Source organism: Mesoplodon bidens (genome assembly GCF_964165515.1).
Source record: "Mesoplodon bidens genome assembly, chromosome: 3".
In the NCBI taxonomy this organism is placed as follows: Eukaryota; Metazoa; Chordata; class Mammalia; order Artiodactyla; family Ziphiidae; genus Mesoplodon; species Mesoplodon bidens.
The window spans coordinates 118,788,085-118,815,458 of record NC_138178.1 but is presented as its reverse complement, the minus strand read 5'-3'; the positions used below and the strand labels follow the sequence as shown (position 1 = coordinate 118,815,458).

General features: G+C 38.2%; 1 protein-coding gene across 6 annotated transcripts in view; it reads right to left on the bottom strand.

Annotated features, from left to right (window-relative positions):
• The window catches only part of MIA2 (MIA SH3 domain ER export factor 2), a 111,431-nt gene extending 85,960 nt beyond the window's left edge, over window positions 1-25,471 (bottom strand). The window contains exons 1-6 of one of the 6 annotated variants that reach the window (XM_081228826.1): window positions 25,233-25,471; window positions 23,395-23,528; window positions 21,148-21,234; window positions 16,381-17,611; window positions 11,053-11,271; window positions 10,847-10,947 (exon numbers count right to left, since the gene is read on the bottom strand). In XM_081228826.1, coding sequence (XP_081084952.1) covers window positions 10,847-10,947; window positions 11,053-11,271; window positions 16,381-17,611; window positions 21,148-21,234; window positions 23,395-23,528; window positions 25,233-25,347 — 1,887 coding nt within the window. In that variant the 5' untranslated portion in view covers window positions 25,348-25,471. Of the gene's footprint in view, window positions 1-4,443; window positions 5,191-5,250; window positions 5,340-6,881; window positions 6,936-10,846; window positions 10,948-11,052; window positions 11,272-16,380; window positions 17,612-21,147; window positions 21,235-23,394; window positions 23,529-25,232 lie in introns of those variants that run through there. The other 5 variants (XM_081228827.1, XM_081228831.1, XM_081228829.1 and 2 more) reach the window with 5 other exon arrangements.
• Between the last annotated feature and the right edge of the window lie 1,903 nt (window positions 25,472-27,374).

Here is a 27,374-nt window from a genome sequence, read left to right as displayed (position 1 = left end):
GAACACTTTTTGACAAAAATTATAGCAATATTTTTTTGGATCTGTTACCTATGGCAAAGGAAACAAAAGTAAAAATAAACAAATAAGGCCTAATTAAACTTTTAAAAGCCTTTGCACAGCAAATAAAACCATCTACAAAATGAAAAGACAACCTAATGAATGGGAGAAAATATTTGCAAATGACCTGACCAATAAGGGGTTACTATCCAAAATATATAAACAGTTCATACAATTCTATGTCAAAAACACACACAACCCAATTTAAAAATGAGTGAAAGACCTGAAAAGACATTTTTCCAAAGAAGACAAATAGATGGCCAACAGGCACTTAAAAAGATGCTCAACGTCGCTAATCATCAGAGAAATGCAAATCAAAACCACAATGAGATATCACTTCATACCTGTCAGAAAGGTTATCATCAAAAAGACCACAAACCACAAATGCTGGCAAGGATGTGGAGAAAAGAGAACCCTCGGACACTGTTGGTGGGAATGTAAACTGCTGCAGCCACTGTGGAAAACATTATGGAGGTTTCTCAAAAAACTAAAAATAGAGCTACCATATGATCCAGCAATTCCACTCCTGGGCATACATCCGAAGAATACAAAGATTAATTTGAAAAGATACACGCACCACAATGTTCATTGCAGCATTATTTACAATTGCCAATATATGGAAGCAACCTAAGTGTCCATCAACAGATGAATGAATAAAGAAGATGTGATAGATACAGATATAGATACAATGGAATGCTACTCAGTCATAAAAAAGAATAAAATTTTGCCTTTTGCAACAACATGGGAACCCGGAGGGTATTATGCTTACTGAAATGACTGAGACAGAGAAAGATAGATACTGTATGCTATCACTGTGTGTGGGATCTAAAAAAATAAAACAAGTGAATACAACAAAACAGAAACTGACTCACAGATATAATGAACAAACTAGTGGTTACCAGTGGGGAGGGGGAGGGGCAGGAAAAAGGAGAGGGTTAAGATGTACAAACTACTATGCATAAAGTAAATAAGCTACAAGGATATATTGTACAGCACAGGGAATACTGCCAATATTTTATAATAACTTTAAATGGAGGATAATCTATAGAAGTTCTGAATCACTGTGTTGTACACCTGAAACTAATATAATATTGTAAATGAACTATATCAATAAAAAAACGTATGGTCAACTGATTTTTAACAGCAGTACCAATACAAAATTAATGAGGAAAGAGGAGTCTTTTCAACAAATGGTATTGGGACAAGTGAATATCTACCCACTAACAAATGAATCTGGACCCATACTTTATACCATATATAAAAATTAATTTTAAATGGATCACAGACCTTAATGTAAGAGCTAAAACTCTTAGAAGGAAGCACAGGAAGGAAGTAAATCTTTGTGACCTTATTTTAAACACTGGTTTCATAGATATAACACCAAAAGCATACGCAACCAAAGGGAAAAAAAAGATAAACTAGATTTCATCAAAATTAAAAACCTTGGGCTTCCCTGGTGGCGCAGTGGTTAAGAGTCCACCTGCCGATGCAGGGGACACGGGTTCGTGCCCCGGTCTGGGAAGATCCCACATGCCGCGGAGCGGCTGGGCCCGTGAGCCATGGCCACTGAGCCTGCGCGTCCGGAGCCTGTGCTCCACAACGGGAGAGGCCACAAAAGTGAGAGGCCCGCGTACCACAAAAAAAAAAAAAAAATTAAAAACCTTGGTGCTTCAAAGGTCACCATCAAGAAAGTAAAAAGACAATCCACAGGAGAAAATATTTGCAAATCATATACCTGATAAGGGTCTAATTTTGTTAATGTATAAAGAACTCTTATGACTTCAACAATAAAAAGACAAATAATCCAATTTTTTAAATGGTAAAAGAACTAAATAGATATTTCTCCAAAGAAGACAACACAAATGGCCAATAAGCACATGTGAGGTTGCTCAACATCATTAGTCATCGGGGGACTGCAAATCAAAACCACAACGAGATATACCACTTTACACTCATCATTAGAGTGACTATTTAGAATAAAAAAGTATCGGAGAGGATGTGGGAAATTCGACCCTCATAAACTGCCGGTGGAGATGTAAAATGGCACAGCATCTGTGGAAAACAATTTGGCAGTTCTTCCAAAAGTTAAACATACAGTAAATATGATCCAGTAATTCCATTCCTAGGTATATACCCAAGAGAACTTAAAATATTCATTAAAAAAAATTTGTACATGAATGTCCATAGCAGCATTAGTCATAGGAGTCAAAAAGTACAAACAACCCAAATATCCATTAAACTATGAATGAATATTCAAAATATAGTATATCTAGACAATGAAACATTTTTCAGCCATAAAAAGGAATGAAGTACTGTTACATGGTACAACACGAAAGACTCTTGAAAGTGTGCTAAGTAGATGAAGCCAGACACAAAAGGCCACATATCGTATGATCCATTTACATGAAATGTCCAGAATAGACAAATTCACAGAGACAGAAAGTAGATTAGTGGTGGCCAAGGGATGGAGTGAGGTGAAAATTGGGAATGTACTAATAAGGACAGGGTTTCTTTTTAGGGTGATAAAAATATTCCAAAATTGTGGTGATAGCTGCACAACATAATGAACATTAAAAAAAATCACTGAATTCGATACTATAAAAGGGTAAATTTTATGTTATATGATTATACCTCAATAAAAAATTATTTTTTAACTTAAAAAAAAAATTTAAAAAGCCGAGCAGTGTTGTGCTATCCTAGGTCCCAGGCCAGTGTTGTCAGCATAGTGCATTTAGCCAAAAAAAACATCCAGATGAAGATATTGTTCACAGAGTTGTTTTTCGTGAAGAAAGGGAAATGTGTGCAATCTGAAATTCTCTCTCATCCCACAAATCCTTATCTTTCTATATATCCTATCTCTTTGAATGAGTAAGTTGCCATAACCAGAAACTGGGAGTCATTCTAGATTCCTTTTCTCTCTCTGATCCTTTGCATACAATCATTAAATTCCTACCCACTATAGTTCTTAGCTACTATATATTTCCCATTCAGTACCCTCTTCTCTACCCCTACTTGACAACTCTGTCACCTCTCCCTTACACCCTGCTTCTAGTTTTGTTGTCCTTACACCTAACCTACATACACTATCAGGAAGATCTATTTAAACCAAAAGTCTAACCACTGCAATACTTCAAGGGCTCTCCAGCACCTACATCACTTGGAACAAACTTTCGTCTACAACAAGGATCATTGCACATCACTCCCTGAGCCCACTTTACACTCTAGTAATACGGCTCCCAGTCTGCTGTACACACCATGTTGTTTTCATTCCTGCTCTGCTTAAGCTATTGGCTCAGCCTGGAAAGGCTTTCATAAACACTCAAGAAAATGTAATCTCTCCCACCCCTCAATTTCCTCAGCACTTTGTATGTATGCTTCAGTAAGCACTTCATCCGTTTCTACTTTGTTCTATGCTTTTGTCTTCTCTCCCTTAACAGACAGTATGACACCAGTGGCCCAGACTATGTCTTAGTCCATTTAGAACCTCCATATAACTGTCATCTGTATTTACATTCATACATATATAAAATCACTAGACACACTATGGTTGAATAAATGAATACAACGGCAACAGAACTTTTAAATTTACATAATAAGAAAGCGATAACCATAACTGCCCCAAAGTTTAACGGGGTTTTTGACATTTTTAATACAAATAGTTTTTTTAAAATACGGCGACATAAATGCCCCTAAATATGTCAACAAAGACACCTGTAAACACTTAGTGAGAAAAATCCCTGCAACCTGATTATAAACTGAACCTAAAAAAAAAAAAAGAGAAAGGAAATTGTGAACACTGGGAGCTCAGGATCTCCAGATTTTACATTAACACGACCTTTCACATTAACAAGACACAGAAAGAAACGAAGAACAATCTCACTTACGGTAAAGCAACTCAAAAAAGCATTCTTTATTAAAAGAAAACGCAGACTTAGAATCCCGATTCCCTATCCAGGCTTAGGTGTCTTTTCAAGCAACCTGAAGTTTCAGTACTAAAGGGAACTCATTTCAGAGTATCTGTCCTCAAGTTTCTCACTGTCGGGGAAACCACGTGTTATTGACCTCTGTTCAAAATAAATATCACGACCGAAAGGCTAATTCATTTTAGGAATCGGGAAACACACCCTTGTAAAGTCCTGCTAAGCTAATGCTCTGTTCACCTTCCTGATCTCCAGGTCCCCTTACACCACACAAAAAAACCACCCAGGCATCCCAGGAACCTGGCTACTGTCTCGGACACAGGCCGTAGCCCGGCGACAGGTGAGAACTGGCTTCAGGACCTCCGACCACCGCCGCTGAGACCCCAAAGCCAAAGTCGGCTGCTACCTTCCCCGGGCGGCTCCCGCGACCCCTGAGCCGAGTGACCCGGATCGCGCCTGGACTCACCCGGCGAAGCTGTCCCAGGACCAGCCCCAAATGCGGCTGAGAGACAGTCCCTGGGCCCTCCATGGCGTCAAGGCTGCCCTGGCAGTCGGCGCCGTATCCAGGGCCTGGCCGAGCCACCACCAGCGGTACCGGACACGCAGCGTTCGGTCCGGAACCCAAACCCGCACCGGCAACCGGAGCAGACCACTGCGGAGCCGGCTGCGGGGAGGTGCCAGAGATGAACGGCGCCTACGGGCCTCAAGTGTCCACGCTGCCCAGCAGGGGAGCCTCAGCCCCTAGGTTACGCTTTGCGTCCTGAAGATCCGAAGGTCCAAGCCCGCCCGCATGAGCCTGCGACCTGCACTCTCCTCGCCGCCCTACCCCTCGGTTTGGTTTCGGCCAGACCTCCGCACGGAGGCGGGGTCGCAAGGACTCCGTTAATTTCCCCCTCCTACTTCGCGCGAGGTTAGTAGACGTGTCCCGGTCGTTCTCTCTTAAAGGGGCCGGGGCTCTACCTGGCGGAGCTACCAAACCTTGGAAATCGAGAGGCTTGGGGCTGAGAGAATGGGATTCGACCTCCAGGCCTGCTCTGTGGTGTGGGCCGCACCGCCCCGAACGTCAGGACTAGGTCTCAGGAGTCCCCACCTCGGGTGCCGGCGACGAGGCTTCTCCCGGAGGCCCCTCGGAGTAGCCCGGCGGGGTGAGCGCGAAGCGCCCCCTCGGCCCGGGTGCCGGCGCCTGGCCCAGCCCCAGCCCCCATCGCTTTCCTCTCGCAGCCCCGCTAGAGCCTGCTGTCCGCACCCCACGGAAGCCCTGACGGCGTCGTACCCTGAGGGAGCCCGCCGGCCCAGGGAAACCGGCCGCCGTCTTCATTCCTGTCAGAAAATGGCTTGCAGGGCCCGCGCCTCCTGCCAACCGTGTCCGGACTTTGGACAGGAAGGCGTCTCGGGTCAGCTGTGTTCTGGGCAAAGTTTAACCTCTCCCACGCAAGAGGACATCGATCGGGCCTCCTCTGCCCAGCGAAGGGTTCGAGGGCTTTACTCACTTTTACCTGAGTTACCTGGGCACTTGCTGGGCAAAACTCTTTAAACTCCATGAGCTCCTAGTTACCCAAATGCTAAATCAAACCCGTATGGACCTTAGCTGGGCGCGTGCTGTTCTCCTCTGAGGAAGGGAAGCTAAAAGTAGCATCTTGCCCTCTAAATTTAGGACCCTATATTTAGGTCTGTCGAATAAAATACCCAGGGCTGGATCTGTTCTTGGGGAATGGGTTTTAGCTAACACAGGTGTAAAGGATCACCCATCTCTGAGTCTTCTATTTGAAGTCCTTAATGAAGCAACTCAAAAAGCCACAGATACTTCTTCCTAAACAAATCACCCGAGAGAACTCAATAATTGAACAGAATCTTAGATCCTTAGGAAACTTCCCTAATGTTAAGCTCTAGCAGCAACAGAACTATTGTGCCAAAAAGAATCCATAAATGGCCCAAGTTCACGGCAAGTGATTTTCAGGACCAAAATGCAGGCTAGTTTTTTGGAACTCAAAGTGCTCTCTCTCATTTGCCACATCAGCTTAAGGAGTTTCAGGAACTTTCACAAGTAGCAAAGAGTAGCAGAAATTGCTTAATGATTCTCCATTTTTAAGGTATTACACAACCTTCATATGTGTTGGACAGTGTGTGCTGAAACTAAACTATGTGAATAGTTCACTAAAATCAGAACAGAAGGGGCTTCACTGGTGGCGCTGTGGTTAAAAATCCGCCTGCCAGTGTAGGGCACATGGGTTCGAGCCCTGGTCCAGGAGGATCCCACATGCCGCAGAGCAACCAAGCCCGTGCGCCACAACTACTGAGCCCGTGCTCTGGAGCCCACGAGCCACAACTACTGAGCCTGTACTCTAGAACCCATGCTCCGCGACAAGAGAAGCCACTGCAATGAGAAGCCTGCGCACTGCAACGAAGAGTGGCCCCCGCTCGCTGCAACTAGAGAAAGCCCGCGTACAGCTACGAAGACCCAATGCAGCCAAAAATAAATAAACTAATTCATTAATTAATTTAAAAAATCTAAACAGAAGCATAACCAAAATTTAGAATTTCAAAGGATCTTAGAACAACAACATATGCCTCAATTAAAACACTGTATTACTGAATGAAAATTCTTCAGTTAGTCTGAACATTTTCAGGGAACTCCAGAATCGTTAGCTTTCAGGATTTATTTACAATGTAAAACATTTTTTTAAAAATCCCTTTGCCCTCCCTGAGACAGTCTGTGTCCTTTTCTAGTTTTTCAATAATTACCATTCCAAATATTAAAAACATAGAGCAGGGACAAAAGGATAAATGAAATTTAAAAGAAAAATCTACAAGTTTCCCCATGGCAAAAACAGTAAAACTTAAACTCAATGCCAGGTTCAAACCTAATTTCTTTTCTGCACATTTAATAGTCATATAGAAACTTACCTCTTCCTCTAGATGTTTCAATTCCATTTTTTAAAAGGTTCATGTTAATATATTCTAATATGTAAATAAAGTTCTACTAAGCTCCTCATATCCTTGAGAAAGATTTCAGATTCTAATACATCCTGCACTCTTGTGTTTCCACACTGTGATCCTGCTTTGACACTTGTGTGGCAAAGGGGTGCTATAGGTGGAGTTGTGACTACCAACCAATAATCTAATTTCATGGACATAACTCCTGATTAATTCTTCCTTAAATGTCATGCCTAGTACTACCCTCTTAAAATCTACAATTGAAAAGAGAAATACTAAATTAGGTAACTGATAAAAATAAAATTGAATGTTTTATTCTATATTATATTCATATAGAGTACATGATTTTTACCATGTGAAAGATATCAAAGTTTGTCCTCCTTAAGTAGATATGGGATTTTGCCATCTTATATAAGCTTACTTTAAAGGAAATGGAGAACAAATGCTGTTAGTGTTTGTGACAGCTGCTAGAAAGCATACAAGCACATTGGAAACATGGTAACCAGTAAACCTTGTCCACAACCTAGAAACTGATTTCCCTTATGAAGGGCCCTGTTGCTAAACTGTAAACACTAGTTACTCCCATTTAATTAAACAGTCAGTGTCACAGGCTGTACGATCTAGTCCTTCAAAAGAAAGTCAAACATGCTGAGCCACATCTTCATTCTCTGCACTAGTGATGTAAGGGTTGTTCTCAGAACATACTAAATCAGGAGCTACCTGTTGAACAAGAGCTGGGGAATTTCCATTGTTTATTCCACATATAAATGAATATATTTATATATTTTTTATTCTAGTTAAGAATATATAAAGGTTAGAACCCAAAGAGCCTCCTCAATTATAAAATAAAATAGATTAAAAAGTGGTGTTGATTCCTATTACTTAAACAATTCAAAAAAAGTATTTTGTATACAAAATCTAACTAAAATTATCAGCGAATAGAAACAGTTACCTGAAGCATTTAGGCAAGAAGAAAAGGAAACACTTTTGCCTACATTTAACTGGAAAATTGCTCAAATTTTCCATTTACTTCAGCTATTATGGATGCTTAATAGACCCACTAAGACTTAGCATTCCTGACCTGGCAGAAACTCTTCAGAGCATTTAGCCCAAACATTATGAACTTAAAGCTGTATAGAGGCCAAACAGTTGAAATAAGTATAGGGAAATGAAAACTGCATGTCTATTCAGTGCAAGCGCTATTCAGCTTGAGCTTCTTGTTGCCACAGAAGAACGGAAGACTATGTATTACAGTCTTCTACTTCTTCAAGAGAACGCAGAAATCCAGATTTTTATATGAACTAACCTTTTAAATGTAGTCAACTGGTTCATAATTTTTAAACAATGCTCAAGCCAGCCAATGACCAGTCTGTCATCTAGTCTCTGCTACTGATATTACAGTTTTAAACCAAGACTTCCCCAGAGAACAAGTGACTCTCCAAGGTCACAAGATAATTAACAAATTTAAGTTCAATATTTTCATGTCTGAAGAATTTCAACCAAAATGGTTCAAGTAAAATGTATTTGATGATATTTAATGAGTCCACAAAAGTAAGCTTACTTAGCATAGCCTGTATTAAGTAAGCACTTTATATGAAAGGTGAATATGGTGTACTACTAAATTATTTTTTAATTTAGTAACTTCACTGGTATAATTTATGGGAGAGGGGGATGACAAGTGAGGGCTATGTCAGTTGGACATACTAATAAGTAGAATTAATTAAATGGGTAGTTGAAAGTTTTATTATGACTATTTTTATAAATTACATCATTATTATTAGTTTTCCTTTTCTCCTATGCTAGAGCAGATTTCTAAGTAATGTTTTTAATCAACATCTTCAACACCAAATCATACAGAGTAAATTAATCACTTCTCTGAACTTATTTACCAAGTAATGTCAACTCTCTGGAAACCAGCAAAGAAATAAAGTAAGGAGGAAGCCTCTGAAAGCAAAACAATATGTGTCATTAAGCCTAGTTTTCACAAATACTCTTACAGTCGGTGGCACCTGGTCACCCTAACTAAAAATCTGGTAAATTATCCTCATTTTTGCATTTTCTTCTCCTTGCTACATTTGATCAATCATTAAATCCAATGAATTCTATCTACAAAAATCTACCTAGTTTGTCCTTCCAATCATTTTAACAACCACTATCAGATATTAGGCCAAAGGTTAAAAAATGTGGCTAGTGGGCCAGACCCAACCCACAGAATGTTTTGTCTGAGCTGCATGATATTTTTTCTAATCTAAATATTTGCCAGCATTTAAAATTGGGAGATTTCACACAAAAGAACCCAGATTTCCAACTTTTCCTGAAATATCAGAAGATCTGGCAAAAACGAGGCTGAAGGTAAGTAGCAGCTACATGTTTCAGAGAAGGCATACACTCTCCAGTTGGTTACAGCTCTCACCTTTACCTGTGCTGCACTCATTTCATTTGAGTTTATAAACCCTGTTTTAGACCTTCACCATTTATTTCCTGAACTAAAGTGATAATTTCTTGATTGGCCTCCCTGCCTCTGGTCTTTATCCGGTTCAATTCTTATTTGACAATGTTGACAGATAGACTTTAAAAATGAAAATTTTTCAGTTCACTCCCTACTTAAAATTCCTCAATAGTGCCCCATCATTTAAAAGATAGAGTTCAACTTCCTATCATAACATGCAAAGCTATTTTTTACATAATCCCAGTATACAACTTCAGTCTCACCCTGTATTCAATCAGACTGAATTGTTTATAGATCTCCAAAAATGCCAAGCTCTCTCCCACTCCTGTACTTTTAAAAATGCTCTCTCCTTGGGCCTCCCTGGTGGCGCAGTGGTTGAAAGTCCGCCTGCCGATGCAGGGGACACGGGTTCGTGCCCCGGTCCGGGAAGATCCCACATGCCGCGGAGCGGCTGGGCCCGTGAGCCATGTCCGCTGAGCCTGCACGTCTGGAGCCTGTGCTCCACAACGGGAGAGGCCACAGCAGTGAGAGGCCCGCATACCACAAAAATAAATAAATAAATAAATAAATAAATATATAAAAATGCTCTCTCCTCAACCTAGAATGTTTATCCTTTCTTGCCTGGCTAACTCCTACTCTTTCTTCAATATCAGCTCAAGTAAGATCTCTTCTGGGACATTTTCCCAGGATCCTCTTCCCCACCCTCTCTACCTACCACTTCCAATCAGTCTACTAGGCAGCTCCTCCTGTATATCAGTAGCATCCTGTGGCTATTACGGCACCATATTATAATTATTTCATTTTTTTCACTGGTGTCCTCCAACTAGAGTGAACTCCTTGAAGGCAACCACTGTTAAATTTCATCTTAAAATGTAAATGAGAAGACAAAAGTACTTCCTCAATTATTTATTTGGTAGCAGTAGATGAGAAAAGGAACAAACATTTGTAAAAGGCCTCATGTGCCAAGTACTACAGCTAGGTCCTTTTGCAATATTTCATTTACAATAAATGAGACAGAATTTAATAGGATTTACAATAAATGAAAAAGTGGACAGATTTTAGAATTTCAGTTATGACTTGTTAAATTTTGAGGTACTAGTTGCTTTTGCAAGATTCTCACATTACACCATTCTGAGGTCACAGCTGTCATTCAAATACTAATAATTTGCTTAAGATTAATTTTCAGTTCATATTATTTCTGAGTTAACTCTTAGTGTAATTTCCCCTGATTTGAAAAAAAGGAGAAGGAAAAATCCCAAATGCTCAAGATCAACAAAGCTTAAGGAAAGTTTTAGAAAAAATCCTTAACAACATCCATGCAACAAAACATTCATGTAAGGAGAAAGTTTACATGTAAGATCTTATGTAAAGAGAAATATTATGTAACACTCACATAGGAAGGATTCACTCAAACATAATTTTCAGCTGTTCCTATACTTAGTAAAATAGGTAAAATTATTGAAAAACATCTAAAACGTCAACTTACCCTTTCTGTAAGAAATACAATTGGTGAAAACGCAGAATTCAGGAAATCATAAACATCAATTTGAAATAAATATTTCAGAATCTGACACTCAGAAGCATCTTCTGTCAATTTATAAATAAAAATATGTTAACACTTGATACGATATAATTTTGAATCTAATTTTTTCCTTACTTGCTGCATTGGAGAACAAATAGCTTGTTTCTTACCTTTTTGAGCAACATAATTTTGAGAAGACAAAGAGTAATCAGTTGAAAAGATCTGACTGTTTGACAGGGCATTTTCCACAAATGTGTCTATTTCCACTTGAGTAGGCCTTTCAGTGTCTAGTGATGTTTTTGATTTTTCATCATTATTTTCAGAAGACAGAGTTTTGAAATGTACTTCTTCGTGAATTCTCATAGATAACTCTATTTTAGAGACCATATCTGCAAATAAATAAGGAGAAATGTTTGGGATTTTTTTTTTACATGCTTGCTTTGTTGTGGGCTTCCTATTTTTTTTTTCTAGTCAGGTCATTCTTTGAATCTTGTGGGCATTGTGATACTTCATTATGGAAAGAATTCATTAAAACATAAATTTGTAGCCTCTGTTAGTTGCTACTTCTTTTTTTTTTTTTTTGCGGTACACGGGCCTCTCACTGTTGTGGCCTCTCCCGTTGCGGAGCACAGGCTCCAGACATGCAGGCTCAGCGGCCATGGCCCACGGGCCCAGCCGCTCCACGGCATGTGGGATCTTCCCGGAACGGGGCACGAACCTGCCTCCCCTGCATCAGCAGGCGGACTCTCAACCACTGCGCCACCAGGGAAGCCCCAGTTGCTACTTCTGATGTAATAAATTACCACACACTTAGTGGCTTAAAGAATACAAATATATTCTCTTAGAGTTCTGGAAATCAGAAATCCTACAACCAAGGTTTTGGCAGGGCTGTGTGTTCTTTCTGGAGGCTCTAGAGGAGAACCCATTTCATTGCCTTTTCTACCTTCTGGAGTGCATCTGCGTCCTTTGACTCATGGCCCTGTATATATGAAGATATATATGTACATCTCAAGAACTTTCATTTAAAAAGGATTACCAGGCTTCCCTGGTGGCGCAGTGGTTAAGAATCAGCCTGGCAATGCAGGGGACACGGGTTCGAGCCCTGGTCCAGGAAAATCACACATGCCGCGGAGCAACTAAGACCATGCACCACAACTATTAAGCCTGTGCTCTAGAGCCCGTGAGCCACAACTACTGAGCCCACAGGCCTAGAGCTCATGCTCCACAGCAAGAGAAGCCCACACACTGCAACGAAGTGTAGACTCTGCTTGCCGCAACTACAGAAAGCCCGTGCGCAGCAACAAAGACCCAATGCAGCCAAAAATAAATAAAAAATAAATAAATTTATTTTTAAATAAATAAATTTATAAAAAATAATAAAAAATAAAAAGGATCACCCTTCCCCAAAATAAAGAAACATATATGTCATAATTTTACACATTTGTAATGTTGCATCATATGCATACCATGTCATCATATGCATACATGTGCATACCATGTCAAATAGCCATCAATTTAAGACACTTCAATTTTCAAACATAGTTTAAACTGATCACCTGATTCAATGAACTAATCAAACAGGATTTAAAAAAAGAAGTTCTAACTAGTCCTAGCCTGAGCTATAGTATTCAAGTAAATTGTGGGATTTATTCCTCAGTTACTTTTTAAGACAAGGATAGAAAAGTATCAGTGCAGCCCTGAAAAACAATATTAAAGAATAGTCCTAACTGAATTATTCAATGTCTAACTTTGCTCTTTGAGTTATGAATTTAACACATGGCTTTGATGCTGTCACTTACTTAGCATTGTTTAAAAGATGAAAGTCCCAAGTAAGCAAACACATGTCTGTAACTTACTATAATTTGTAACTATAATTTGAAAAGATACATGCACCCCAATGTTCATAACAGCAATATTTACAAATAGCCAAGACATAGAAGCAACCTAAATGTCCATCGACAGATGAACAGATAAAGAAGATGGTATACATATACAATGGACTATTACTCAGCCATAAAAAAGAATGAAATAATGCCATTTGCAGCAACATTGATGGGCCTAGAGATTATCATATTAAATGAAGTAGGTCAGAGAAAGACAAATATCATATGATATCACTTATATGTGGAGTCTAAAAAATGATACAAATGAACTTATTTACAAAACAGAAATAGACTCACAGACATAGAAAACAAATTTATGGTTACCAAAGGGGAAAGTGGGAGAGAGATAAATTAGGAATTTGGGATTAACAGTTATACACTACTGTATATAAAATGGATAAACAACAAGGTCCTAATGTATAGCACAGGGAACTATATTCAATACCTTATAATAACCTAATATAGAAAAGAATCTGAAAAAGAATATACATATATTCTTATACATATATATTCAGTTATATATGTATAAGTGAATCACTTTGCTGTACACCTGAAACGTTGTAAATCAACAATACTTCAATTTTAAAAAGCACATTAGATACAGATATGACTTTCTTACAATGGTTAATAAATTAATAAACAGAATTTTAATTCAAATAAAATAATGAATAGTTTTCATATTTAACTGTACTTGGGAAATTCATTATTTAAATAAGCTCAGTTTGGAGTCCTTTTGTAAAATAGAGTCCTAATATCCTAATATTCCCTTAGGATCTATTAATATTGTAATATAAATAATTGTTCCCTAATTTATCTGTTTCGTAAATTCTTATCTCAGGATATTAGCTTTTTGTAAATGTGGTTATCTCAAACCTCAGATTTTCACACATGCTTTTTCAAGATCAGTGATGTTATTCCCTAAAAGAGTTGTTGAGGGCTTCCCTGGTGGCGCGGTGGTTGAAAGTCCACCTGCCGATGCAGGGGACATGGGTTTGTGCCCCAGTCTGGGAAGATCCTACATTCCACGGAGCGGCTGGGCCCGTGAGCCATGGCCACTGGGCCTGCGCGTCCGGAGCCTGTGCTCCGCAATGGGAGAGGCCACAACAGTGAGAGGCCTGCATACCGCAAAAAAAAAGAGTTGTTGAAATTATCTGAAAATATTGTCTATTTTAGCTATTTCTCCAATATTGAGAAAATAGAGTCTGTGGTTTTATCTGAATCCCTCTTTCAGTATTCTTCTTTTCTCTTTTCAGTATTTATTTATTTATTTATTTATTTGGCTGTGTCGGGTCTTAGTTGTAGCACTTGGGATCTTTGTTGCGTCATGCGGGATCTTCCGTTGCTGCGTGCAGGCTCTTCGTTGGGGCTCTCAGGCTCTAGAGCACGTGGGCTTAGTTGTCCTGCAGCATGTGAGATCTTAGTTCCCCAACCAGGGATCAAACCCGCGTCCCCCTGCATTGGAAGGCAGATTCTTAAACACTGGACCACCAGGGAAGTCCCTAGTATTCTTTTTTTAAAACAAACTTTGCATGACCCCAGCTTGTTTTTCATTTAATTAATAGTGAAATGTTTTGAAGTATTTATATAGTAAGACATCTTTTTTCTGAAACTTAAAGGAATTTCTCAACATTTTTATAAAAGACCCTCAAAACTAGTTATAATTGCATAAATGCCCTGTTCTCATTTGACTATCTACCAAGTTATTCATATTTAGAAATTCTCCCAGTATCACTATATGAAATGATAAATAAATTCTACTAAAATGATATTCAGAATGCCCTGAAGTTTCTATAAATAAGCTCTAAAATATTTTTATATATCTATATTTTGAATACTGTATTTCTGGGTCTGATATTGTTTTCTTTTAGTCTCTCTTCTTTCCAATTACTCATCTGCTTTTTCACAAATATTCCCTTAGGATCTAACAAGCTTAGAACAAAGTAATTTCCTCTAGCCTTTGAAAATCTAGGTCTCTAATGTTTTCAGTCATGAAAATCATCACACCACCTTTCTTATTTAGAAAAGGGTTAGAATCTAAAGTCTATATTCTGGTTGAGGATGTTGATCAAGTAAAGAACTCATATTTTGTAGAATATTAAGAAATAACATATAGCTCTTCTGGAAATTCAAGATAATCAACCAGCACTAGTGAAATGTGTTTCCTTCTGAGTTTGCAACATTGTTGATCTCTTCTTGTGAAAGTTTTTCTGTCATTCTAGGTCGATTGTTTCTGTATTATTGGCCAATATTTGTTGGGTTTCTAATCTGTCCATCATAGAGACATCAGAATGGAGATGTGGGAAAGTCATGTTATATAATTCTTTACTTAAAATGCTATCCACTTGTTTTTAATCATAAGAGTTGCTAGATACCTGGACATCTAGATCTAGAAGTATCCTCTGATACTCTGCTTTCTTCTGTTGCCCTCTGTTGATCTCCTAGAATTGAGAGACTTGAAGAAAGATGAAAACTTTTTACATTGTTTTTGCTTGAGTTTCCTTATTATCTTGTACACTTAAAGAAAACCCTTGTTATCATAGATCTTCTTGGGGGGAGGAGCTATAGATCTAGAATAAAATATCATTCAGGAATCAAGACAATTTTAAATTACCTTAGCTTAGGTTTCTGAGAACACCATTCAGATATAGCTATATTGGGAAAGTGTAAATGAGCTAAAAAGTGAGTGCAAATAAGAAAAAATTCTCACCTAACAGAACAGGAAGTCAATGAACATCATCTAAAATAGGTTAGTCAAAGAAGAATATAAATATTTTATTTAGAAAATAGAGATAAACACTAAAAGAAATTTTCTTAAAAAAATAAAGGAGGGCTTGCTTGGTGGCACAGTGGTTGAGAGTCCGCCTGCCGATGCAGGGGACACGGGTTCGTGCCCGTCTGGGAAGATCCCACATGCCGCAGAGCGGCTAGGCCCGTGAGCCATGGCCGCTGAGCCTGCACGTCCAGAGCCTGTGCTCCTCAACAGGAGAGGCCACAACAGTGAGAGGCCCGCGTACCGCAAAAAGAAAATAAATAAATAAATAAATAAATAAATAAATAAAGGAAATTATTGTCCCTGGGACAGAGGTAGAAGTAGAAATGGACAGAGGGAACAGAAATTGCTTTTGTTAAAAAAAAAAAAAAAAAAAACACCTTAGCACTATTTATATTTTTAACCTGTTTATATATAATAGTTTGATTAAAGCTTATTGTAAAATACCTTGAGATCTCCTTGAAATATCCATATATAGCCAATCATTCTTTGTCCCTTGGGATTTTATTTTATGATATTAAAATCTACTAAATCCCATAGTAAACCAGAAATTGATAAAAGGGTAATTGATAAAGTTGTTGTTGATTATTGAGTATTTTGAGAAATATGGATTCCTGGATGTTTCATATGATTTGCACTCTTAAAAATAGATTATGTTTAATGTATGGACACCAAGCGGGGAAAGTGGGGGGGGAGGGGTGGTGGTGTGATGAATTGGGAGATTGGGATTGACATATATACACTAATATGTATAAAATAGATAACTAATAAGAACCTGCTGTATAATTTTTTTAATTAGATTATATTTTAAAAAGAAATCATATTATAGATATTTTTATACTAACCTGGCTGACTGTATCCGTTTTTCAACATCATATCTTCTGTATTATCTGTGGGGTAATACTCAACTGAAAATTCTTCTCTTTTATCATTTTCACCTCCATTATTTTCATCCAGTGTCTCTTTGGGAAATGGCAATTCTGTCTCCTTTAGAATGTTCTGGAAGTTCCAGGGGTTGTCAAAAGTATACAAGAACTTTTTAAAATATGGTAAAGTATCAGAATCATCTGTTTTCTCTAAGACCCTTTTCTTGCCTATTTGATTTTCAGTTTCCATAATTTTTATTATTTTTATTTCTTGTTCCTTATCAGGGTCAAATTCACTTGTTGGAGGTTGTCCATGTTTATCTCCCCCACCTTCTTCATTTTTTCCATCATCTGATATAATTTTATCTTCATTAGCATATGAAAATCCTAGCATAGCAAAACCAAAATCAAACCAACTTGGCTTGAGAATTGAGCTATCATTAGTGACTGTGTCTTCTTTTTCTGTTAATATTTCTGTACACGGAACGGTGGGTTCTTCCTCAGAGGATATGGAACTAGGAACATCTTGTAATGGTGGGTTGCTTTCTTTGGACAATAATTCAAGCCCTGTATCCTCACCCCCAAAACCAAAATAACTTGTAAATCCACCACCAAACCAACCAGTGTCTTGAGGATTGAGGATGTGCTCTGACTCAGACACTAGTTCAGACTGTTTCTTTGGCACTGAATCAAATTCTGATTCAAGTTCTTGCTTATGTTCTGTTTTGGGCTCACCATTGTTTAATCCCTCTGGGTCATTCTCATCTTCCACTGTTATTTTTCTACTTCGAAATGAGCTTTCTTCTAGAGGTTCAGTAACTGATTCAAAAGTCTTTTCTCCAGCTTGGTCCTTTCCAAATCCAAACCATCCTTTCACTTCAGGAATAGCTGAGGATGGTAGGACATGATCCCCTTCTGGAATAGGATACTGTTCCACATTTCCAGCTTCTACTGCTTCCCAGTCTTTTGATTCACTAGTACTTCTGATATCTTCAGGAGCCTCTGATGCTGGAAATTGGTCTTCAAACAAAGTACTTTCAGAAGTTGAATAAAAGCCAAGGTCTATCTGAAAATCACTTTCATATACTCTAGATTTGGGCTCCTTGCCTTCTTCATATGGATATATTTTTTCACCATTATCACTGTTTAACTCACTATCTTCATTTTCAAATGTGTAGCTTATTCCAAGAAGACAGAGAAAGTCAGATTCCTGAAAGAAAAAAGTTACGATGGACATTAATATATAAAAACTCCTTGTTTCTCTGAAATCATTTAAAATGGATGAGTATGATTTTCCCAAGGCCACACAACTAGCTCAACAGCAGAGCAAAAACTCCTAATCTCAAACACTTGTATCATAACTGACTTTTCAGGGTTAATGATATAAACCTAAATGAAAATCCTCTTGCATTAGGATTTATTTATTATCAAATAATTGAAGAAATTCAGAAGCAGAGGCAATCAAGTATTGAGTATATTCTGCAAATAAACTCTAGTGAGCAGGGGTACATGGCCACAAAATCTTGCTCCTGGTAAGGGTACACTGAATGGACATATGCAGCTGTGCAGCGCTTTCAGGGAGGGGAATTTACAGCACATGGTCACAGCTCAGACAAACCAAAGACTCTAAAGCATGAAGGCCTGGTTAGAAGTTGAACTAAAAAAAAACTTCATTTTTTTGGCTGCGTTGGGTTGTAGCTGTGACACGTGGGCTTCTCTCTACTTGTGGCATGCGGGCTCTAGGGCACATGGGCTCTGTAGTCCGCGGCATTCAGGTTGAGCCGTGCGAGCTCAGTGGTTGTACTGTGCGGGCTCAGTTGCCCCGTGGTATGTGGGATCTTAATTCCCCGACCAGGGATCGGACTTGTGTCCCCTGAATTGGAAGGTGGATTCTTTACCAATGGACCACTGGGGAAGTCCCCACTTAGACTTCTTTTATTGAGATATTGCATGTAGCCGATGGAAGCAGTGATCCCCTTGCTCATCTCACAAAACAACCAAATCATCAAGAAGAAAAATGGTGAAGCTATTTTTTTTTAATCTGAAGGTATGAAACAGCGATATACACTGCTCTTTGGATATCACCATTATGAAATGAGAATAAAGCTCAGAATTTTACAAAAATAAACTTCAGAATTGCAATTTTACAGTATTTTTTGGCATTGCTACATCGTAGGTGATTAACAACAGACGCTGGAGCCAAACACTCTGGGTTCAAATCCTAATCCTGCCGTTTACTAGCTCTGTGACCTTGGGTGAATAGGATGACCTTTCTATGCCTCAGTCTCCTCATCTGTAAAATGAGAATAATGACAGTACCTGCATTATAGAGGTGTTGTGAGGATTAAATGAATCAAGTAATTAAAATATCAACTGTCGGGCTTCCCTGGTGGCGCAGTGGTTGAGAGTCCGCCTGCCGATGCACGGGACACGGGTTTGTGCCCCGGTCTGGGAAGATCCCACATGCCGTGGAGCGGCTGGGCCCGTGAGCCATGGCCGCTGAGCCTGCGTGTCCGGAGTCTGTGTTCCACAGTGGGAGAGGCCACAACAGTGAGAGGCCCGCGTACAACACACACACACACACACAAATAGCAACTGTCTCTAGTAAATACTAGCCTAACCTAGCCCAAGTTTACACTACCCCAGATGAGCCAGTCATGCAAGGAGAAAAAGGCCCAACCCCTTGCCTCTATTCAGGACAAGCCTGAAAGGCCATTCCAGCTTCAAAGCTCCTTATGGAATCACCTGAAACCTTTGTTGCAACTGGATCACAGTTCAACTTCTCTGCCCAGTCCTGCTTTTTCTTGTATTCTCTCACAGGTGCTATTCCCAAGAGTACTCCCTAGTAAACCTCTTGGATGCATCCATCTCGGAGTCTATTTCCCAGGGAATTTGACCTAAGAATTTGGGCCTTCTAGGGACTTCCCTGGTGGTTCAGTGGGTAAGACTCTGCGCTCCCAACGCAGGGGTCCTGGGTTCGATCCCTGATTGGGGAACTAGATCCCACATGCATGCCAAAACTAACACCCGGTGCAGCCTAAATAAATACATGTTTTTTAAAAAATAAAGAATTTGGGCTTTCTATATGCTTATTATGTGCTCTGCACTGTGCCAGGTGCTGAAATTCTACAGTAAACAATAGAAAAATGTAATTATAGATTGTGATAAGTGCTATGTAGGAAGTAAACAGTAAGCTGTGATTAAGAATCAGTAATTCCTTTAGAATCATCATGGAAGAGCTCTCTGAGGCACTGATATTTCAGCTGTGACCTAAAGGATAAAAAGGAACTAACCAGGTGAAGAACTTAGGGGAAGCATTCCAAACAGAGGGAACAGCCCGTTTGGGTTTCTGGGCTAGGAAAGAGCTTGGCATGTTCTAAGAACTATCAATAGGCCAGTGTGGCCAGGAGCATAGTGAGTGCAGGGAGAGTTGCACGTGACAGGGTCAGCAGCGGGGGCAGCAGCAGATCATGTAGAGCCAGGGTAAGGAGTCAGGGCTTGATTCCAGGTTCAATGCAAAGCCATAAAAAGGCTTTAAACCAAGCGAATGACATGATCTGATTTCTTTGGTTTTGTATCTATAAGATCCATTGCTGTCTGGAGAATGAATTGGAAGAGGGCAAAAGTAGAGGCAAGGAGACCAGTTAGAAACCTACTGCAGTGTTCTACTCAAGAGACAATGGTGCTTTAAATCAGGGCTATGGGGAGAGTAAAAATGAAGAGAAGACAGATATATTTTGGAGACAGAACTGACGGGACCAGTAGTTATACAGTGAATAGACAGTTAATCCCAGAATTTGTGCTGGAAAAGAACCAGATAATAGTTTACTTAACTAGGCAGACTGACTTCACACTGACCTCATGTAAGATAAATAGGCTTAACCTGGAATGTGAATTAAATGGGCTAATCAAATTCACATATTGAAGAGTCACCTTCTGATTCCCATTCTCATTATCAAGCCCAGCATTATCAAGCTCATTTAAAACTCCAACAGCAAAAGAGGTTTACAGATATGAGACCTAGAGAGTGTGATGGGAAATAAACTCTGTCCCAGTAGGAAAATAACATTAGTAATAATACAGGACAATAACATTAGTAATAATATCTAACACTTACATAGCACTTACTAAGTGCTGTTCTATGTACTTTACATATGCTCTTTTTTTGCTCAATAAATTTGTTGAGGTAACACTATATTATAATCATCATCTTCATTTTACAGATGAGAAAAAAGGCACACAAGACCACATGGCAACTAAGTGGCTGAGTCAGGCTTTGAACCCAGTCCACCTCCAGAATCCATGCTCTTAACCACTATACTCTACTGCCTGTTAATTTTTCAGTAAGCAAAATCCTTGTCATCAATCTCGTCTTACCTGATTTTATTCACATACTCAAACTATTCCTAGAGTGAGTTTTCAGACTATTTTATATATCCACTATATAAGATGTATAACTGATGGGCACTTATACCACAGAAAACTGTTTTAGCCAAAAAATTTTAAATTCAGTTAATAATTGATAAAGCAACTATACTCCAATATCAATTAATAAAAATAAATAAATAAAATAAAATAAATAATACATTCATTATAAAAGAAGAAGAAAAAAACTATTGGTAATTGGAAAAGAGAATTCTTGGGTGTTTACAACAACTATTTCTTTTGTTAGAGAAAATAAAATATAAATTTTCCTTAATAAATAAATACATAAATTCAATTAATAACCGAAATGAGTTTACTCACTTTTGTTGATATTTCAACTTCCTCAGATATGAACACCTCTTCAATCTGGACTGCGTCTCTGGGAAAATACCCAAAGTCCTTTCCTTTCTATCAAAATGAAGAATGAAGATTAGCAAGTAAGAGTGATCAGAGCAATAATAGCCATTGAGCTTAATTTTGTTTCATGTCCTTGGCTTTCATCTATTTCAAATTACAAACATTAACAGCTTTCATTTACCATCTAAAAGCAAGTCAGTGAAATCATATTCCTTTTGCTACTCGACAGAACAGCATAAATCTGAGGGAACAAAGGGCCAAGATATAAAATGCCACTTTTTCAGATTTCAGAGGGAAAACCACACATTTTCTTTCTTTTTCTGTTCCTAATGACCTTTCTTGCCCGGGAGGACCACAGATTTACACTAGTAAACCTGGAATATCAAAAAGCAAGAGAATGGTGACTGTAGCCAAGCAAGATGGAGCTGTGACATATGCAGCATTTTCAGGATGTCAAAATTGGGTAAGATGTTTAAACTCTGAAGGACTGAGGTGGATTCATCAAGATAGTAAAGATCTATGAGTCTTCCAGGGTGCATTTGGTTCCATACAACTTTTCTGAGGGTACCTTGGTAACAGAGATCCTCTCAATCGGTTTAAGTGCATACAAGATGTCCCCCAAGGGTGAAGGCTTCACATAACCACTCTCAGCCCATTTCCCATCCCTGTCAAACTTTAAACAGCATATTCCTTTTGTCCCTTTGATTCAGCACCATTATACCTCAACTGTGATTCTTCCAGCTTTTCAGTTGCTGCAATTATTTGGAAACTGACAGAATGAACTCCACAGTGTGGCTTCTTTTTCTTGGCCATGCCAGTGGGGCTTGTGGGATCTTAGTTCCCTGACCAAGGATTGAACCCGGGCCCTCCAGCAATGAAAGCCCAGAGTCCTAACCACACAGTGTGGCTTCTTAAACAGTCATCTGCCTGGACTAGACACCTAAGGCACAAAACCAAGTGTGGTTGAAACTTCATCCTGGCTCCACACATTACATGCTGCTTTTGTGTGGAACTATCATTTTCACACATAGTAAACAAGAAAGAATGCTTTCTTTTCCTCTTATGATACTGTGTCGTTTTCCTTATAGTTGCATTGGATACCTCCCATGCATTCAAGACAAAGAAATGGCATGTTTAAGGCACCATAAGCAGTAAGAAGTCTTGGGAGCTGCAAAGTCCAGGTAAACAATTCTGGTCAACAACAGTCTGAGGTTCAGTCATGTAGCCCCTCATGCTAAAAAGCAGGATAGACACAAATAGAATCTGCTCCTTCAAATAAAGATCACAGAGGCTACACAGGGAAGAGATCTTATGCATACGCAATATGGAAATGATGTATGTATCAGGTTAGTCATGCTTGTTCAGCTTGGGAGTAAAATCACTTGTCATGGTATCTTTTCATTCTAAGGCATGATATAATCTAAGATACAAACCTATATTCAACTGAAAATATTAATCATTAATTTTTCTATTTGTATATTCAGAGAGGTGATTCAGGCATCTAGGCATTTCAGTGTAATAGGATTTTGGGCCAAATAGTGGTCTCTCTCAGTTATTCTTTTTCTCCATGAAAAATTCATATACCTTGCTTCCCTAGGCTACTAATCTTTCTGAGGATCTCTTCAATAGCAACTCAGTCCTTTATTTGCTCAGAAAGACATGTCTTTTTTTTCTTTTTTTTGGCCAAGTGGGATCTTAGTTCCCCAACCAGGGAATGAAACTGCGCCCTCGGCAATGAAAGCGCAGAGTCCTAACCATTGGACCACCAGGGAATTCCCAAGACATGTCATTTAATCTGATTAACTAAAACTTCCCAGTCTCTCTTAAACTTGGCCATTGGTAGCACCAAGGGATGGCTGGGGTTACCTAGTCATCCCATAATCTCCACTGGCACCTCTAAAAGTCTCTCTAAATAAATATAAAACCTAAGTTCAAAAACTATGCATGCTCTGTAAAAGTAATTTCAAGGCACTCTTAAACCTTCATCCCAACCAGACTGGCTTCCCCAAAGCTACTTTTTATAGAAATTCTGGAACCAGCACTGAACATGACCATTTTTTTGTTTGTTTGTTTAAATATGTTAAGGGTTTTTAATATATATATATATAAAGTACTTTGAAATTCTTAAAGTTCCTTTAGAGATGAACACCAGGCATCCTTGTGCAAGCTAGTCATTTATTCTGTATTCAATTTGTAAGATTAGATACTTACACTTCCTGCCCACAGATCTTCACTTTCTCCTGCAAGCTTAACATAAACAGATATCTCTTCTCCCTTAGTGAAGTTCAGGTATCGACAGTCAGGTCCTCTGTAATCTCTTATGGCTAAGACTCTGCTTATTAAAGCTATGTAAACATGCAGAGAAAAACACACAGTAGAGAAGGGAAGGAAAAGATAATTAGTTTTCTTCTGGCACCTACTATACTCCAGGCATCATGATAAGCTCTTTCATACCTTTTATTACTGCTATTATTAAATCCTCAGAACAGACCTATGAGATAAATAATCTCATCTCAGACTAAAAAATGAGCCTTTAATTAAGTATCAAAGAGTTGGTCACACACCTGATAAATGGTGGAGCCAGATTTGAACTGAAGTTCTTTTCACTGCAACATCCACCTTCTGTATTCTGAGTTTTCTTTCTGTTTTTTCCTAAGCCTTTCTAAAAACCCATCAGTCTCTCTTCATGGACAACTCATATCCTACTTCCGCTATAAGACATCCCTAATTGGTCCATCCTACTCTGCCACTTCTCTGAATTTCAATATTATCTATTAACCTTATGTTGTATTACTATTTACTGTTTCATATTGACCTGTCTTGTCATCATTCACTAGAATGAAAATCTGTGGAGAACAAGAAACTTCTTACATTTCATTTTATCCCTCTTAGATACACACCCCTCATCCCCCAGACCCAGCACATAATAGGCCCTTAATAACTATGAATGACCATAAACACATATGCTAGATTTAGCCCTTCAGCACATAAAGTAATATACATACCTTATTAACGATTATAATTATACTGGCATATGTAAAACATTTTCATTAAGTCGTGCAATTAAAGTTAAAATAACTTTTATCAATTACTATAAATTTGAATGTTCTCTTTCCATGTTATGTGCCTAGCCCTAAGGAAACTAAAATGAGTTTGTAAAGAATGAAAGAAAAGTTGTTATAATGAAATTATTATAAAACATCATCTAGTAAACATTCTCTATATATTAAATTATGTATCCAAATGATTAAGGAAAATGTTTACACATAAAAAATTTACTTTTAAATCATTTATGTGCCTACTAATAATATTTTGCATTTTTAATTACATGTTGCAAATTCGAAGTAATTCTCACATACTGGAGAGATAGAACAATATAAAGCAATTCTAATATACTGGGATGCTATTCATTTTGTACCATAATGCCAATTTCAGAAAATAAGTTCTTAAGCAATAAAATGAAAATTAATTTCTCTTTGTAGAAGAAGGAAGTTTAATATTCAAAGATATAAATAAAATTATGTATTCCTAACACTGATTTCAGTATTTTTGCATAATAAGGGAACACAGAAATAATTAATGTTTGATAAAGTTTACACACTAAATCATGACGGTTTGAAATAAAAACAGTCTTAGAAAACTCATGAGAATCAGAAACTTCTGATTGTGAAATAGAAACTAAAAAATGTAAGGGCTTCATAAAAATAACTATCAAATGGCTTGATATCTTTTTTAATACAAATCAATCACATTGATCTTAAAAAATAGTAAAAGTGCTAATTAGTTTGTTTTTGAGATCTGGATTAATATCCTTAAAATTTCTTATATATTTGTATATCAGGCTGATCTTTGTATATTTACATTAAAAACTATCACAAAATACTTTGCTTCCAGCATTTCCCTTTCATAGTGTACTATACCTTATAATTATAAATATTTCTCAATGATATTAACATTCATTTTTATCATACATGTCCACAATAACATTTTATATCATTTCAGAGCCTCATTTTTAGAGGAAAAGAAGGAAAAAAAGAAAAGCGACTTACTTTCACATTCCAAGTCACCACATTTTTTTAAGTCTGCCAACAGTTTTGTGCCCTCCAGACACTTTGTCAGAGAAATAACCAGAAGGAGGATTCTGTGAACTCCAAGATCCGCCATGCTAAAACAAGCAGGAATCCCAAACAAGGTTTAAACCAGTTGTTTAGGCACTAGATATGCCAGCCAAAACAGGAGATACCCCACACTCTTTACTAAATATAAGAGGAAAAGTTTTGGGGTTTTTAAATCCCTTGATAACTACCTTTTACTATTAGTGTTTAGGCTTAACTTGAGGGACAAAAACTCTCTGTTCTCAATCTGCAGTATCAGCAGTGTCAGGTATCCAGATTATACATAAGGGTTTAATAATTAACAGGGATTTTTACTTGGAGTCATGTTTTATAAAGCCAGTGCAGTAAAACTCTCTTGCTTAAAGGCACCTTGCATTCCACAGAACAATTCTTAAAGAGGCCTTCATAAAAAGGTAGTTCATCTCCTCCTGTTAAAGTCTTCAGGTAGATCAGTCAATACGTTCATAGTATTTGCTGCATGCAAATACCAGCGTCAGTGGAGATATAGTTATACGTAGAAGCAATAATATTTTATGTTAAAAGCATGGTTTGGGATTATCATGATGAAAGTTATTTGAAAAAAATATCCCACGTTCATATTTTAACAACCTTCAGTGTTACTATGAAGTTGAAACCTATATTTAGTTAAGATTGTTAAAATGTATTAAGTACTTATTATGTTGCAGGTACTGTCAAACAATTACGTGATCTGATTTTACTCTCACATCAACTCTCTGAGGTAGGTAATATTATCATCCCCATTTTTGCATTATGAGGAAACCAAGGTATATAGAGATGGGTTAAATCACTTGCCCAATGTCGCATAGTGAGTGGAGAAGAAATTAAAACCTAGGCTCAAAAAAAAAAAAAAAACAACCTAGGCTCTGTGACTCCTCCTACCCACAACCACTATGCTTTACCACCAAGAATCAAGTCATCTGCCACAGAAAGATGTCTACTGCGTCTGCAACAATACCATTCTGGAAACAGAAGGTACAATATCATTTTACGTATTTAAATTCATATGCATATTTCTGTATATATAAAGAGAAAGAGAGAGATGTCTGAAAGAATCCTCCCCCATATGGTGGGAATATATCATGTGAGTTCCAGTTGTGTTCACTTTCTTCTTTGTATTTTTCTCTATTGTCTGACTTTCTTTTTAAAAATCAGTGAGCATATATAATTTGAAAATAACAATAAGGTTTTGAAAATCAAATTATTTGAAAGATATTGTCACTAAAAAGGGATCAAATCCCTATATTGGGAATTTTTGTGTAAAATACTAGATCGCAGTAGATTTTTGGAAACCAAAGTTGTCCTATTTTAATCTCAGGAAAATATTTTTCTAAGCCCTTCTTTGCTGTACCTTTTCCCAGTGTTTGGGCATGCCAGGGTATACATACTTTGCAGAATGCAGCACTTGAATGACACCACGCTCCCCTCTAGTGCCTGAGCAAGCTAATATGAAAGACTATTGCTTTCAAAGTCCTAAAAAAAAAAAAGACGTGTGTTTTCTATTTGTTTGTTTTCCAGAACCAATAATTAGTAGGAAGCCTCCTCTCTGAGATCAAAGATTTTGTGTGTGTGTGCGTGTGTGCTGTACACGGGCCTCTCACTGTTGCGGCCTCTCCCGTTGTGGAGCACAGGCTCCAGACGCACAGGCTCAGCGGTCATGGCTCACAGGTCTAGCCGCTCCACGGTATGTGGGATCTTCCCGGACCGGGACACGAACCCGTGTCCCCTGCATCAGCAGGCGGACTCTCAACCACTGCACCACCAGGGAAGCCCAAGAGATCAAAGATTTTTACATCCTCAGAAAGAATCTGATAGAGCATGGGTTTGAGGATCTTTTGGTTTACAATCAGAGCACTGCATAGCTGTACACGTGCACACTCAAAAAGGTGTAGGTTGAATACTTTTGCAAATCTATAAACTATGTTGTCAAAGACATTAAAGAACAATTAGCTCTTCAGCTTCAAATTTTGGCACAGAACTATTTACATAATCTATAATGTCAAATCAAGAATGTTTAATAACTGGGACTTCCCTGGTGGCTCAATGGTTAAGACTCTG